Below are 15,827 nucleotides of genomic sequence, written 5' to 3'. Positions count from 1 at the left end.
CCGCTCCTGCGCACGCGCACGCGCGGCCCCGCCCCCCGACACGCGCCGCCGGCCGCCCACCCCAGTCCCCGCGTCTAGGCCGAGTCGCGTCTGGGCATGCGCGCTGGCGCCCGGCGGCGCCCCGGGCGGGAGCATGCGCTGGCTGCGGTTCTCCGCACCCAGCGCGGCGGCCTCGCCGGCGGTTCCGGGCTGCGGAGCTTCGGCCGAGGGCCACGCCGCGGGTGTCCGCCGCCGGGACGGCTGTCCACCTGAGCTCCTCCCGGCCCGGTCTTTGTGGACTCGAACCGCGCGTCCCGGGCGCCAGGGGGGGCCCAGGGGGCGGGACCCGTCCCCGGGAGCCCCGAGGTCGGGGCTCGGAGACCCGGTAGAGCTGCACGGGACGCAGCAGACGCACTGCTGGGCACGGGGACCGCGGAGGCGGGGGGGGAGGCGGGCTTGGGCGCAGCGGGGGCCGGGCCCGCAGAGTCGGACCCGACCGGCCTCCGCGTGCGGGAGCGGAGCCGCAGCGCCCTCGGGGGGCCCTGCCCGGGGCGGCCTCAGAAGGGTCCGGCCGGGGTCCTGCATCACACGGAAGTCCACGGCCGCCCAGGGCGATCGGATCGGGCGGGGCGCGGGGCGGAGGGCTCGGGCACTGCGGGGGTGCCGCCCCGCTCCGGAAGCCTCCAGGCGGCATGTCGGGGCCCGGGTGTGGCTGCGGCGGCCCGGGCGGGAGGCACGCGGGGAGCATCCGGCGGCCCGGGCGGGCGGGGGCCGGGTGGCGCCGCGCCGCACGCGAGCAGAAGAACGCACGAGCGCGCGCGCACGGGGCTGTGGGGCCGCGCCCGCCCGCGCCGGGGCTCAGGCCGCCCCGCAGCGCCCCCGCCGCTCGCGCCGCTGCAGCCTCCGCAGGCGCCGCGTCCACGCGTCCCTCCAGGGCAGCACCAGGCTCCCGCGGGCGGCGCTGAGGCCCGGGCCCGGGCCCGCCGCGCCCCCGGCCGCGGCCCCCGGCCCGCCGCCCAGCAGCAGGTAGCGGCGGCCGGGCTGCAGGCGCGGGCAGCCGCAGGCGGCGTCGCGGGCCGGCACCCACAGCGCGCTGCTCCCGCGCCGGGCGCGCTCCTCGCCGCTCCGGAACACGGCGAGCACCGCCACGGGGAAGCGCGTCCACGCGCCGCGCGCCTCGCCGCGCGCGCCCACGGCCACCTGCACCGCTGCGGGGAGGGAGGGGCGTGGTCAGGCCCGGAAGTGGGCGGGGCTCCCGGCCAGACACCGGGCGCCCACCCCGCGTGGGGCGGACGCACAGGTCCCCCAGCAGAGGACCGCACTTCGACGACACTGGGGGTTGGAAGGGCGGGGCCTGCAGGACGGCTGGACCCGGGGTGGGGGTCTAAGATGTTCACGGGGGAGTTGGGGTGGAAGAGGACGGGGTCGCCCCGGTGCCCGGGGCAGCCTACCGTAGTCTTTCCGGCAGAACTTCTTCAGGCTGATCCGGTAGTTGCCACTCGCCGGTCTGCAGTGCGACTCACAATCTAAGGGGGGAGAGGGGCCGTCAGTCCCCTCCCCCAAGGCCGCATCGTCTGGAGCGGGCCCGGATCCACCACCGCTCACCCTGTGCGTCCACGGGGCTGCTGTCCTCCGTGGGTCCAGGGACAGGGGTCTCTGCGGAGGTGGAGAACGGTCTTGGCTGGGGGGTGGGGACAGCAGGATCTCCGGGGCTCCAGGGGCAGATGGGCAGGCAGGAGCCGAAGTGGCTTTGCGGAGGGGACCGAGGCCAGGGGTCACTCACTGACACAGGGGGCCACGGGGGAGCGGCTCTGCTGGAAGCCCGGGGCGCAGCGGTTGCAGGTGAGGCCAGTGACACCGTCCTTGCAAGGACACTGGCCTGTGGTCTGGTTGCAGGTTTTGCCAGCAGCACCCACGGGGTGACAGTCACAGGCTGCGGGGCAGAGGGGGGGCGGTCAGAGGCCCCCACTGTGGGCAGAGGGGGGCGGTCAGAGGTCCCCACTGTGGGCAGAGGGGGGGCGGTCAGAGGTCCCCACTGTGGGCAGAGGGGGGCGGTCAGAGGTCCCCACTGTGGGCAGAGGGGGGCGGTCAGAGGTCCCCCCCGCGGGCAGAGGGGGGCGGTCAGAGGTCCCCACTGTGGGCAGAGGGGGGGGATCGGTCAGAGGTCCCCACTGTGGGCAGAGGGGGGGGATCGGTCAGAGGTCCCCACTGTGGGCAGAGGGGGGCGGTCAGAGGTCCCCACTGTGGGCAGAGGGGGGGCGGTCAGAGGTCCCCACTGTGGGCAGAGGGGGGCGGTCAGAGGTCCCCACTGTGGGCAGAGGGGGGCGGTCAGAGGTCCCCCCCGCGGGCAGAGGGGGGCGGTCAGAGGTCCCCACTGTGGGCAGAGGGGGGGGATCGGTCAGAGGTCCCCACTGTGGGCAGAGGGGGGGGATCGGTCAGAGGTCCCCACTGTGGGCAGAGGGGGGCGGTCAGAGGTCCCCCCCGCGGGCAGAGGGGGGCGGTCAGAGGTCCCCACTGTGGGCAGAGGGGGGCGGTCAGAGGTCCCCACTGTGGGCAGAGGGGAGCGGTCAGAGGTCCCCACTGTGGGCAGAGGGGGGGCGGCCAGAGGACCCCCTGCGGGCAGAGGGGGGCGGTCAGAGGTCCCCCCGCGGGCAGGGGTGGGCCGGTGAGAGGCCCTCGGGGCGGCGGGCGCGTGCTCACCTCTGCAGGCGCGCCGGTCGCTGGCCGCCCGGCCCGGGTCCCGGTAGAAGCCCTCCCGGCAGTAGTGGCAGTGCCGGCCGGCCGTGTTGTGCCGGCAGTTGAGGCAGACGCCCCCGCTGCGGCGGCCCGACAGTCTGTACAGCTCCATGTTGAAGCGGCAGCGACGAGCGTGGCCATTGCAGGAGCAAGCTGCGGGGAAGGACGGCCGGGTCAGGGGAGGCCGCGGGGCTCAGGGGGGGGTGGGGAAGGCCGCGGGGCTCAGGCCCCGACGGGGGGGGGGGGAGGCGGGGAGGCCGCGGGGCTCAGGCCCCGACGGGGGGGGGGAGGAGGCCGCGGGGCTGGGGGGGGGGAGGAGGCCGCGGGGCTCAGGCGGGGGGGGGGAGGCGGGGAGGCCGCGGGGCTCAGGCGGGGGGGGGGGGGGGAGGCGGGGAGGCCGCGGGGCTCAGGCCCCGACGGGGGGGGGGGGAGGAGGCGGGGAGGCCGCGGGGCTCAGGCGGGGGGGGGGGGGAGGCGGGGAGGCCGCGGGGCCCCCGCCGCGCCCGGGCCTCACCCAGGCAGGCGTGGGCCTCCCGGGCCGTGGCGCGCTGCCACGGCCGGTCGCAGTAGAAGGGCTTGCAGCGGCCGCAGTCGGGGCCCTCGGTGCCGTGCTGGCAGTCGCAGAGCAGGCGGCCCTCGCCGTCGGGCAGGCACCGCGCCGCGTGCCCGTTGCACTTGCAGCGCCCGCCCACCTGGAGCTCGGCGGCCGAGTAGAAGTAGGGGACGGCGGCCTCGGCGGCCCCCGCGGCCCCGGGGGTCGCGGGCCTCGTGAGCAGTATGCGGATGTCGGTGGCGGTCACCCAGTCCTGGAGCACGGGGCTGCGGTCCAGATCCAGGCCCGGCGGGCCGCCGTCCTGGACGCTGAAGGCCAGGAGGCCGCCGCCGTCGGGCTGGGCGCGGGGGGCCGGGAAGCACAGGGCCTCGGGGCCCGGGCCGCCGGGGCCGTCGGCGGGGGCGGGCGGGCGGCCGTAGTCCGGGCCGCAGTGGGAGGAGAAGAAGCCCAGCGGGGCCCAGCTGCGGCCGTGGTCCTGCGACTTGAGCAGGGCCACCGAGGCGGGCGGCGCGGCGCAGAAGCGCAGGCTCACGAAGACCAGCTCGAAGGCCGCGCCCAGCGGCACCGTCAGGCTCACGTTGAGGGGCGCGCGGCGCAGCGGGGCGGACCGCCAGCACGCGGGGGCCCCGGCGCCCGCCGCCGCCGTCAGCAGGGCCGCCGGGTGCGCCCGCCGCGGGTCGGCGGCGTCGCAGGCCCGGGTGGCCGGCCTCCCGCACGTGCTGGACGCCAGCACCGCCCGGCCCAGCGCCGCGTTCACCAGGCCCGGCACGCAGCCGCGGGGCGCGCCGCGCTCGTCCCGGCAGGGGTCGGCGCCGGCCGGGGGCCCGGGGCCCAGCGCGGCCGCCAGCGTGCCCGCCGCCAGCAGCAGCCCCCAGGGCCCGCCGGGCATGGCCGGAGCCTCCGCGCCCCGCCCGTCAGCCCGCGGTGCCCCCCCTCCCCGGGCGGCCTCAGTCGAGGCCCAGCGGCGGGAGCGGCCGGGGCCGGGCGCGGCGGCGGGGCCCCGAGCGGTGACAGGCGGCGCCCCGCTCCGGTGCCTCGGCCCGCGGAGGCCCCGCCCGCCGCCCGCCGCCCGCACTCACCCACCGGGCGGAGCAGGTCTCCGGGCCTCCCGGGAAGGGCAGTGGGCGGGCGGGGCCTGGGGCGCCCGGGCCGACACCTCCGCCCGGCCGCGGCGAGGGCGGGCGAGCTGTGCCGCGAGGGGGCGGGGGGCGCAGCCGGCGCGAGCCGGGGCCCAGCCGGGGGCGGGGCGGCGCGGGCCGGGGAGGAGGGGGCGGCGGCTGCACAGCCGGAATCAGAAGCAGATCCAGACCCCGGCGGGCGGGCGGGGGAGGGGGCCGGGGGAGGGGCCCGGAGCCTGGAATGCGCCGGCGGGAGGGGGCTGCGGGGGGGGGCGCCCGGCGGCCCGCGGGGGGACCACCCAGCAGGGTCCTGGGCCCGGAGCCAGGGCCCGGCCGCTCCCGGGGCGGTGCCACGTGCTGGCCGGGTCCGGCCACCTCCTCCCCTGGCTGATGGGCCTGGATTTGACAGCCCAGGCCCCTCTGGATGCTCCCTAGATGGGGGGGGGAGGACTGTGGGGTGTCCCCGTGCTGGCATCAGGCCTGCTCCGCCGATTTCTAGCCGTGTGTCCTGGATGCGTTTCCTCATCAGCAAAAGCCTGAGTTCATTCACCTTTGGGGCGTGCGGGGAGAAAATGAGTGCACAGGGGTGAGTGTAAGCCCCGAGCCACCCAGGGCCACCTGAGCTCGGCGGCGGGAGGAAGCCACTGCCACCCGTGGGGAGCCAACTCTGGCGGCGCCGGCACTTCGCCAGGCCTGTGGGTGTGCGCGCGTGTGTGCGCACGGGCTGGATCCCCCCTCACCTCCAGCGCTCACAGGGACCTGCCCCGCAGATTTCCAACAAAGGGAAGGTGAAAGGGTCCTTTAGGAGCGGTGATGGGCCTGCACTCTGTCTCGGGATGGGTCAAGTTCACTGCCGACGCGCCCTAAGCTCCGGCTTCCAGGTCCTCTCACCCTCAGACGCACGGCGTTGAGAGGAGTCCTGATGAGAGCTTGGGGAAGGAGACCAACCATTCTGAGACAGTGGAGAGAAAGGCCCCTGCCTAAGACAAGCCCCCGGGAAGGAAGCCCAGCCCCGGGCTCCAGGACTCGGGCCGGTCACCGTGGTGTGGGAGAGAGGGCGTCCTCACAGTAGAGCGGGCTTTTGTCTCCATGGGGCTTCCTGTAGGCAGAGCATATGGTGTGAGTGGAAGTTGGTGCCTGGGGCTCAGCCCTAATGGGGTCGTGTGTGTGAGAGAGGGAGAGGGAGGGAGGGAGAGCGCGCCCCGCGCACCTGGGGCCTGCAGGACCCTTGCGTCACGGGCTGCGGCCGCGGCTGTGGGCTGCAGATGTCTTCTCTGGAATGACCCTCGGCCCTGTTCTCCCCTGGGCCCCTCGCACATGGTGCAATGGGCCGGAGCGCGTTCCCACAGCCTCCAGGCGAGGCTCATCCCTCCCCGGCGGCTCGGCCACCTGCCGCCGCCTCTGCCGGGCCTCTCACCTCTCTGGTCCCTGCCCCCTTTGGCACCTTCATTGACAGAGACATTAGGCCTCTCCCCGCCCCCCAACCCGCAGCCTCTGCGGCACACACCGCAGCGCGGCACAGGCAACCACGGCGGGAGGGGCGCGGAGGCCCCGGCGGCAGGAAGATGCCCGCGGATGAAGCCACCCAGGCCCGCGCGGGGCCCGGGCCTACAGACGCCTGCAGCCGCCGCCGTGCGCTCCACCAACGTTTATTGAGCGTGTGCCCGCCGGGGGCCCCAGCCAGCCTGGAAAGCCGGCGTCCGGGGAGGGCACCGCAAGCTGCCGCTGCTGCTTCGCCCTCCTAGAGAGCGGCCAGGCCCGGCCCGCGGCCCGCACCCGCACCCGCGGCCAGGCCGGGGCCCCGCTCGCTCCCTCAGGCCTGCTCCGCGCGCGCCAGGCAACCTTAGGGGGAGGGACGGCCGCAGCCGCTAACGGTTCAGGGAGGGGGCGGCGGAGGGCGGCGCGTCCGCCGCGCCCGCCGCCCCCCGCGCGTCCCCGGCGCCCGCCGCCCCCCGCGCGTCCCCGGCCCGCCGCCGCCGCCGCCGCCGCGCGCGCCAGCACAGGAAGGCGGCGGCCAGGAGCCCGAGGCCCGCGGCCAGCGCGGCCAGCGCCGCGCCCTGGGCCAGGTCCAGGCGGGGCCCGCGCAGCGAGAAGGTGATGGCCGTGGCCGCCGCGCCGGCCAGCGTGGCCAGGGCGCCGAAGGGCAGCACGCAGCGGGGCCACGAGCGCCCCGCGCCGCCCGTGGCCACGAGCAGCGCGCGCAGGGCGGCGGGGGGCTCCCGGGGCGCGGGGGGCTCGGCGGGCCCGGCGGGCCGGGGCTCGGGCGGGCGCATGCCGGGGGTGCGCGCGTGCGTGTGCACCCACCGCGGCCCCAGCCCCGGGGCAGGGCCGCCTCGTCCGAACCGATTGGCCCAAGACGCGGTGACGCCGCGGGGCACGTCAGGGAGCCCCGCCGCCTCCGGCCTCCGGTGGGCGCTGGAGCTCAGGGCGCCCTCCCCCGCGCGGCCTCCTCGCCGACACGCGTCCCAGGCCTCCCCAGGGCACCTCCTGGCCACGGCTGGCCATCCACGCCAGAACCCCGGGCCCTGACCACCCCGGGCCAGTCCACGCCTCCCAGCCCAGTCTCCACACCAGCCCCTTCCCCAGCTCTCCACAAGCAGCACTCATGGCTTGTCCTGCAGCCGCCTGGGCGCCACAGGACAGAGGTGTTTTCCATGCAGGGCTCTCCTCAGCGCCCAGTGGGGAAGCTCGCAGCCACCTACACTGGGACCAGTGCCCAGCAATGCTTGGGATGCAGTAGCCACTCCATTTCAGTTTCACCAAAAGCATATTTGCTGTGCCGGGCATGGGAGGGCACGACGGTAATCCGGTAATCCCAGCACTCAGAACGCCTGAGGCCAGCATGGCTACACAGCAGAGAACCATCTCAAAAACAAGAGATGAGGGCTGGGAAGGCGGCTCAGTGGTAGAGCGCTTGCCTTGTATGCATGAGGCCCTGGGTTCAATTCCTCAGCACCACATAAGCAGCAAAAGCCAGAAGTGGTGCTATGGCTCAAGTGGTAGAGCGCTAGCCTTGAGCCGAATAGCTGAGGGACAGTGCCCAGGCCCAGAGTTCAAGGCCCAGGACTGGCAAAAACAAAAACTAATGAGATGAGGTATCCTAGCACAGAGCTAGGCGCCCCCTCTCGGCCCTGCCACCATAGCTGCCTGCGGCATTTGTACAGACCCCATGGGGTAGAAGCCACTCCCCCAGCATGGCAGTGGGGACAAGTCTGGGGAACCAAGGCTGAAAGTCGCACAGCTGGAAGCAGTCACCATGCAAACCCAGCTCCAGAGGCCACAGCTGACCCTCGCTCCTTCCAGGAATGAGAAATGACCGTGGTGTGGGCTTCCTCCCTGGTGAAGTTCTGCAAGAAGTTATGGGGGTGGGAATCCCGTATCTGCCCCAGGAGAGTAGAGATGGAGCCAGCGGTGCCTGTGGACAGGGCGAGTTCTCCAGTGAGGAAACTTGGTCTTTTGCCCTGACAAGCCCAGGGCAGCTCTGGCCACGAGCAGAGAAGCCACAGGTGTCCGGGGTCAAACACCAACTTAAGTGGCTTTGCCTATTTCCTTATCCTGAGACATGTGTTGTGTGTGCTGCTGGAGACTGAACCCTGGGCCTTGCACATGCCAGGCAAGTTCGCTACCCCTTGAGCTATGTCCCAGATTTTGCTTATTTAAGGTAGATCTCCGGGGCTGGGACCACAGAGGTGCACCACTAGGCCTGTTTGATAAATTCATTCAATGTATTTTTTTTAAGGTAGTCCTGGGGTTTGAGCTCCGAGCCTCACATTTGCTAGACAGACACTCTATGACCCAAACCATGCCCTGGTTACAGATGCTCTTGCTGTCCAGGGCCTTCTGTCCAGCCAAGTTTTATTTTGTTACTGAAATGAAATCCCACTAAGGGTTTGCCCGGGCTGGCCTGAAGCATCAGCCTCGCCCCTCCGCCTCTCAAGTAGTGAGATGACGGGGGTGTGCACCCCCTTCCTTGATGCACTGTTGAATGGAAAACACAAAGAGCCGGGTGCTGGTGGCTCACGCCTGTCATCCTAACTGCTCAGGAGGCTGAGATCTGAGGATTGAGGTTCAAAGCCAGCCCGGGCAGAAAAGACTGAGATGCCTATCTCCCATAAACCACTAGAAAACCGGAAGTGGTGCTGTGGCTCAAGTGGTAGAGCATTCGCCTTGAGCTGAAGAGTTGAGGGACAGCGCCCAAGCCCAGAGTTCAAGCCCCACAACCAACCAAAAAAAAAAAAAAGAAGAAACTACAAAAAGATCCATTCCAGGTCCTACCTTAGGGTGACTTAGATACTTTCTAAAAGTTTTAATAGCATACAGGTGGCTTTTTTTTAAGAGCACAGTGAAAGAAAACAGAAGGAACCAAAAAAGGCTTCCCTAAGCTTGTGGGGCTCGGGCTGTTTGTCAGGATCCCCGGGAGGCCAAGCCAGGCCCCAACCGCAGATCTGGTGCCCGTCCACCCAGGCTTCCCAGGATGCCGCCTGATTCACCAACCAGGGGCTTTCTCCGCAGTCCCTGTGCGCTCCGGCCTTCTGGCCGGGTGGAGCTGGTGCAGGGCTCAGTCAGCAGGGTCGTCTCGGAGGACAGTGAGGAAGCGCGCTCCGCCCTCACAGAGCAGGCTGTGCGCGGCCCGGCACAGGGCCAGCCAGGCGGGCCCCCTGGGCTCCTGGGCTTCTATGAGGGGAAGGAGCTCAGCCATCAGGACCTGGAAGGCAGTGCAGCGTCAGGGTCACAGGGGGCCCCACTCCAGAGGGCCAGTCGGGGGCTCCCACAGCCTCCGTGCTCCAGCCCTCCCCTCCAAGGTTCCCCATAACCCATGTGTTCAAGTCCCTGGGGCCCTTCCCGGCTCACACAGAGGCCCAAAGGTTCATGTCTTCTCTTTTTTTCCTTTTTGTCAGTGGGGCTTGAACTAAGGGCCTGGGCGCTGTCCCTGAGTGCTTCAGCTCAAGGCCAACCCTCTACCACCTGAGCCACAGCACCACTTCCAGTTTTCTGGTGGTTCATTGGAGATAAGAGTCTCACGGACTTTCCTCCCCTTGCTGGCTTTGAACTGCCACCCTCAGATCTCAGCCTCCTGATAGCTAGGATGACAGGCGTGAGCCACCAGCACCCGGCACGTCTTTCCCATTCCCACCAGCAGCATAGTCATGCCCCAACCGAGTCCCCCCCTCTGGGGGCCGGTGCTGGTCCTCAGAGGGCCTGAGCCCACAGCCGGCCAGATGCACCCTTGCTCCCCCTTCTGGGAAGGCACCTTTTCCAGGTGGATCTGCTGCTCCAGCATGGCCACCTGCAGCTTCAGGGCTGCCAGCGTCTGCAGCTCCTCAGTGCTGGTGTAGAGAAGGAGCGGAGGGCTCTGGGAAGGGTCCGCTTCCCCTCTCCAGGGCAGCGGAGTCTGTGGAGGCTTCCCCAGCTGTGGTCCTGGGGTCTGCTCCGTGGCCGCTGTGAGGACGGGAGGACATGGTGTCATGGGAAGCAGCCACAGCTTCTTTCTGGGTCAGTGCGGGGCCTATTTGCCTTGCTGAGGGGCGAAAGGCTGGGCTGTTGGAGCGGTCAGGTAGGCAGCGTGGGGGTGTGCATCCTTGGTTTGGCAGTTTGACTCTTATAGGACTTCCCTTTGCCTCCTGGGTGTCTTTCGGGTGCTTATGAGACAGACTGACCCAAACTTTTAAAATTTCAAGCAATTGAAGGGTAATAAAGGGCTGGGAAGGTGGCTCAGTGGTAGAGTGCTTGCCTTGCAAGCATGAGGCCCTGGGTTCGATTCCTCAGCACCACATAAACAGAAAAAGCCAGAAGTGGCGCTGTGGTTCAAGTGGTAGAGCGCTAGCCTTGAGCTGAAGAGCTGAGGGACAGCGCCCAGGCCCAGAGTTCAGACCCCATGACCAGCAAAAAAAAAAAAAAAAAAAAAAAAGGGTAATAAAAAGCTTTTTTTTTTTTTGTCGGCTGTGGGGCTTGAACTCTGGGCCTGGGCGCTGTCCCTCAGCTCTTCAGCTCAAGGCGAGCGCTCTACCACTTGAGCTACAGCGCCACTTCCGGTTTTCTGGTGGTTTATTGGAGATAGGAGTCTCACAGTCGCTCCTGCCCGGCTGGCTTTGAACCGCGATCCTCAGATCTCAGCCTCCTGAGTAGCTAGGATTACAGGCGTGAGCCACCAGCGCCCGGCTAATAAAAAGCTTTGCTGTCCATGACACATCTCCTAGTGTCTCTGATTTTTTTGGGGGGGGAGGGGCAGTCATGGGGCCTGAACTCAGGGCTTGGGCGCTGTCCCTCAGTTCTTCAGCTCAAGGCTAGAGCTCTAACACTTGAGCCACAGCGCCACTTCTGGCTTTTTCTGCTTTAGGTGGTGCTGAGGAATCGAACCTAGGGCCTCATGCATGCAAGGCAAGCACTCTACCACTGAGCCACCTTCCCAGCCCCTGGAGTCTCTGATTTTCATGCTACTTAGTGAAGTGAGTGCACTTGGGAGGAGTGGTAGGAGGGGAAGTAGTGGCGGGAGGAGCCGTGCAGGGTGAGGGCCGGACCTCACCTGCGCACAGATCCTTCAGCCTGTGGAGACACTGCCCGGCCATGGCCTGCAGCCCTTCCAGGGTGAGGAGGCAGCGGTACTCCTGCATCCAGTCAGCGGGGGCTGTGCAGATCAGGGAGAACAGGCTGGGTCAGTGGCCATCCTCGACCCCTCCCCTGTCCACCTCACCCTCCGCTCTCCTCCAGCCCCACTTGGCCCCGCTGACCTACTGCAAGCTCCTCCTGCATGCGCAGCCTCAGCATTGCGCAGGCCTCCTGCAGGCGCTGGGCCTCGGCCTCCACCTCCACAGCACTGGGTCTGGGGCTGAGCGACCCTGACTGTGCACACATCAGAGAGCGCTCTGTGGCCAGACTGCAGCCTCCCACTGAGGAGGGGCTGGGAAGAAGCCATGGCCGCCCCAACCTAGCCCTTCCGTAAGACTGTCAGACCAAGAGCAGGAAGCCACCCAATGCCCACAGGCCCAGCAAGGACTTGGCCACCTGCATGTTCCGGAGGAAGTGGATTTTGGCTGCGCGGGTGGCATCCGTGGAGTCGCCGGTCTGTGTGGAGTTGAGCTGGGCCCACAGGCTGGGGTGTGTACAAGGGAATCCCAGGAACCAGAGAGGGACAGTTATTCTAGCCAACTAGAATAGGGCCTGTGGCAGGCTGGGTGCCTGACTCTGCCCAGTGACAGCAGGGCACTCTACAACACCTCTGTGAAGCTGGTCTATTCCCGTCACCTCTAGACACACCAGGGTTTGGAGGTGCCAAGGATCATGCTCAGGTCTCATACCTGTGCGTGAGCTGGAGGCATCAGGGCCTGCTGCACTTGTGCCTGCTAACTAGGCAGACCCTGAATTTAGACAGTGACCTCCCCCCACTCCTTGCCAGAAAATACAAGGACCTGCTGGAAGGCCTCGTCTGTGTCCCCAAGCTGGTGATGGTGTCCCAGTCTCTGCCGGTACCCAGCCTTACCGAGAGTTCTGAGCAGCCGCCTTCCTGAAGGCCCCAGGCAGCCGCAGCTGGGTCCTGTCAAAGAAGCCCGTGTTCAATCCCCACCCCCCCACCCCTCACCCCTCACCTCAGGGCCCACGGAAAGGACGAGCTGGGAGAAGGACGCGGCCAACGAGGTCACACCTAGCACCGTCCAGCCAGCTGCTCCCCTCTGCCTGCCACAGAACACTGGCCTCATGACCCTCCAGGGACCCCATTTCCAGCTCAATGCCCTGCCCTCATGTCACCCCAGATCCTAGATCCTGATGCTGGCCAAGGTCTGCACAGAGAGATGGAGACAGCAGGGAAACCTACCCCTTCTGCTCCAGGGTGAAGGCTTCCGTAGCCACAGGAGCGGCACATGGGGCCAATGGTTGGTCCTGGAGTCTTGGTCCACATGTGGTAGCTTGGGGCCCTATCCCCGCATATTTCCTATCGCCCACCGACAGAAGCTTGGGCCCAGTGGGCTCCTTGGCCTGCGTGGTGGTCTGGCGGAGGCCCTTGGTGGGTTTTGTCACCGGTACACGGTTGCCGGCCGGGCCTGAGGCAGCAGCCTTGGATCCGGATTTCTCACTGGGGTGTCTGTCTCTTCCTCCTGCCTTAGGGATGCCTTTGCGCACCCGGGCAGCCTTCTCCAGGGCCTGTGTCAGAAGCTCTAACTCCTTGAGCTCTTGGGGGCTTGGTGTGGGTGCTGTGAAAGGCAACCATCATGGGAGGGGGTTTCTTCCCTGCGCCCCAGGACGAGGCCCTCATCACTGCCTGCCACACCGTCCGGAGGCGGCGCCCGGAGGAACGGCTGCCGCAGGTTTACCTGGACACGGGCCAGCTTCTGCACTCTCGGGTACTGGGGGTGGATCCGGGGCTGAGGTCCCGGCTGGGTCCCTGTCAAGACAGCGCAGCCGTGGCCGGGCCTCCGCCCCGCAGCGGCCTCGCTCCCGGGCCCGCCGGGCAGGGCGGGTGGCAGCGGAGGCGGGCGGCCGGGTCTGGTGCCCGGCGCCTGGGGCTCGGGCTGGCGGGGTGTGGGGGGCGGTGGGAGGTTTTGGGGTGCGCGTACCAGGCCCGCAGCAGCCGCCGGGACACGCGCAGGCTCTGCTCCAACTGCCGCTGTCGCGCTGAGCAGGCGTCCAGGGCGCTCTGAAGCTCGGCCAACAGCCTGGGGAGACGCACCGCGCTGCACCGCGCCGTCCCGGCGGCCCCGCGCCCGCCCCCCCGCCCCGCCCCCGGCCGCGCGGGACTCACCGGCGCGCGCCCGCAGCAGGCAGCATCGCCGCGGTTCGGGCTTCCCGGGCTGGCCGCCACCGCGAAGTCCCGCCCCTTCCGGAAGGAGGCCGCACCCATCCGGTCGGGCCGCCCAATCGTGAGCCCCGAGCTGGCCACGCCCCTCCCCGGCTCCGCTCCCCCGCCGGAAGCCGGCCGGCCCGGCACTGCGGCCGCCGGCGCCAGCCCGCCTTCCTCTGGCGGAGCGCTCCGGACGGTTTCTTGTCCGACCGCCTCAGGCAGGGACAGATGTGGCGCCTGACACGGGGCCGAGCGCACGGACGGGAGAATGGCGCCCGGGGAGCGACGGGCCCAGCGGCCTTCGTCCGGGCGACGTCCCGGAGGGGTCGCGGGCAGGCGCTGCGGAGCCCGGCCGGCCGGGCCCGGGGGTGACGGGGAGGCGCGGGAAGACGAGGCCTCACTCCCCCGGGGCTGGAGCGCCTGCCTAGCATGCGTGAAGCCCGGGTTCGAATCCTCAGCAGCGGCGCCGGGGCCCAGGCGCCGCCCCAGGCTCTGAGTTCAAGCCCCAGCACTGGCCAAGCTAAAGTCCCAGATGAACTCCCAGGAGGGGGGTAGGCATTAGGCCCGCCTCGGGTCCTCAGCTCCTCCAGCCCCGGAGTCCCGCCCTGCAGCTGGCCCTCCCTCTCCCGGCCCAGACCCACCTGTGCTCCACCCGCCCCACTTCCTACCCCCACCCCCCACGGCTACCCAGACAGTGAAGGGCGCCTGGTGCTCCTCCTCTCATAAACCGTGTAAACCCTTTCTCCTGTGCCGGCCTGCCTCCGCGTGGCCCCCTGGGATGGTGGGGATGGATCTTTGAAGGGTAACCCAGGGTACTCAAGAGAAAGGAACGGGACTCAGGAATTCCCATGACCACACTTGGGATGGACTGTGGACATTCCTGCCTCCGGTGAAGCAGCAGAGAAGGAAGGCTTGGAACCAACACCTAGGAGAAAGGCAGGAAAACCCCACAGCACAGACGAGAGGCACTGAAGTGACAATGAAGACTTGGGGAGAAGCAGGTGATCCCTACTTGCTCCCAGGAGCAGGTTCTTCCTATAGGTGCAGACTAGGAGAAGGCATCTATCCAGAGGTGCGATTTTGGTCAACAGAGACCATGAGCAAAGGGGGAGGCCGTTAAGGGATGGTCTCACTCGTGCGCTACTATCCTCATCACATTTAATCCTCACAACATCCCTGTGAGGTAGGTATTATTGCCCCATCTTACAGATGAAGAAACTGAGGTTCACACATGCCCAGGAGCACATAATTAATAGCACAGGTCTACAATTCCAACACCTGGGTTCTTAGCCCATCCATGCCTCAGCCAGGATGGTAAGAACTCTTACAGTAGCAGAAAGACAGCACAGGAACATCAAGATAGATACACACACACACACACAGAGCAAAATGAACACTGAGTCTATCCCTCCATTTCTGTACTTCTGGTTCAAGAGCATTTGTGGACACTCCTGGCTAAGTGATTCTTAATATTGAAGAGAGGAAAAAAATCTAGGCACTGACAGCTCACTTAGCTATTCAGGAGGATGAGATCTGAGGGTCCAGGTTGGGAGACAGCCAAGTAACCAGCAAAATAGGTGGGAAGTGGGGACACAGCTCAAGCGAAGATCATTAGCCATGAGCAAAAAAGCAGAGTAAGACAATCTCGGAGTTCAAATTCTAGTACCTGCATACACACACCCAAATAGGAAAGCAACCAGTATACCACACGGCTGGTATGGCAGTGGTCAGCCTGTGGCAGCCTCCTTAGCCAGGCTTCCCGCATACTGAGCATACTTGGTGCTTTACCACTGAGCTAAGGCCTATCACTTCTGAAATGAGTTAGACCGAGGAGTAGGATCTGCCCTCTTCTGATGGAAAAGAGGCAACTCCAATGATAAGACTTCTCTGCTCTTCATCTTGGTCACCTCAGTTTTGACAAATGACTTTTTCCTGGTCATCCCTCTGGGAAAATTGTTTTGCACGCTGCCAGGAGAGAACCGACTGTCTGACATCAGATTTCTTTTTCAGCTGTGCATAAATAATGCCGGAAGTCTATTCTCTTTTTATTCAATACCCTCTGTTTTAAATGTTACTTTTGTTTTCATCTTGAAAGGAGGAAGAAATCCAGATGAGAAAGAATGGCCCAGAAATTCAGTGCAGAGATGTTCACATGGATATCATGGGGACAGACAACCCGTTCTGGAAGGAAACAGATTTCTAAGATGAGACAAACATACCAGAGGGAGGGAGCCTGTGGCCCCGGTTCTGGGTCACACCTGCAGCCTGTAGGGAAGGGAATGCTGCATGCAGTGGGAGGGCAGCGAGGGGACAGAGGTGTGCGGAGAGCTGCTTGCTGGGGCCCGCAAGCAGGCAGCTTTCTAGCAGAGGCTCGAGCTGTGCCTGCCAGCACACTATGGCTACGGACTCAGAGCGTGCAAGCTGTTGGTTTCTGGCATGGGTTGAGGAAGGGCTGGAAAGACTACAACACACACAAGCTGAAGTTTCCAGAGAGAGACAGCAGGACACAAGAGGATACAGAGACATGGGCTTCACGTGTTGTAGCGTGTTGGCTTTGTGGCTAGACTCTCCAAGGAGAAGCAGCTAAGTTTTTCACGGAATCTGATGTTCCCATGGCTCAGATGAGGCTCCTTGGACAAAGAAACTTGGTGTCCAGGAGTTAGCACTT

At 67.0% G+C, this 15,827-nt stretch overlaps 2 protein-coding genes across 2 annotated transcripts; both read right to left on the bottom strand.

Moving 5' to 3' along the window:
* Nucleotides 1-837: 837 nt before the first annotated feature.
* Nucleotides 838-4,157, bottom strand: LOC138825317 (netrin-3). Its single transcript, XM_070019717.1, has 6 exons — nucleotides 3,230-4,157; nucleotides 2,680-2,868; nucleotides 1,763-1,912; nucleotides 1,585-1,635; nucleotides 1,431-1,505; nucleotides 838-1,187 (listed from the first exon to the last, which is right to left on the bottom strand). Exons 1-6 carry the CDS (start codon nucleotides 4,155-4,157, stop codon nucleotides 838-840), a joined length of 1,743 nt encoding a protein of 580 aa, XP_069875818.1.
* Nucleotides 4,158-8,662: 4,505 nt separating this feature from the next.
* Nucleotides 8,663-13,187, bottom strand: LOC138825457 (tubulin epsilon and delta complex protein 2-like). The gene is made up of 10 exons (XM_070020047.1): nucleotides 13,121-13,187; nucleotides 12,936-13,034; nucleotides 12,693-12,763; nucleotides 12,197-12,572; nucleotides 11,864-11,917; nucleotides 11,389-11,476; nucleotides 11,115-11,226; nucleotides 10,910-11,011; nucleotides 9,638-9,825; nucleotides 8,663-9,091 (listed from the first exon to the last, which is right to left on the bottom strand). Exons 1-10 carry the CDS (start codon nucleotides 13,144-13,146, stop codon nucleotides 8,945-8,947), a joined length of 1,263 nt encoding a protein of 420 aa, XP_069876148.1. The 5' UTR covers nucleotides 13,147-13,187; the 3' UTR covers nucleotides 8,663-8,944.
* Between the last annotated feature and the right edge of the window lie 2,640 nt (nucleotides 13,188-15,827).

The sequence above is a fragment of the Dipodomys merriami genome, unplaced genomic scaffold (assembly GCF_024711535.1).
Source record: "Dipodomys merriami isolate MVZ:Mamm:240054 unplaced genomic scaffold, mDipMer1.0.p SCAF_137, whole genome shotgun sequence".
Taxonomy (NCBI): Eukaryota; Metazoa; Chordata; class Mammalia; order Rodentia; family Heteromyidae; genus Dipodomys; species Dipodomys merriami.
Note: the sequence above shows the minus strand (reverse complement) of the source record. Positions and strands in the feature narration are given on the sequence as shown.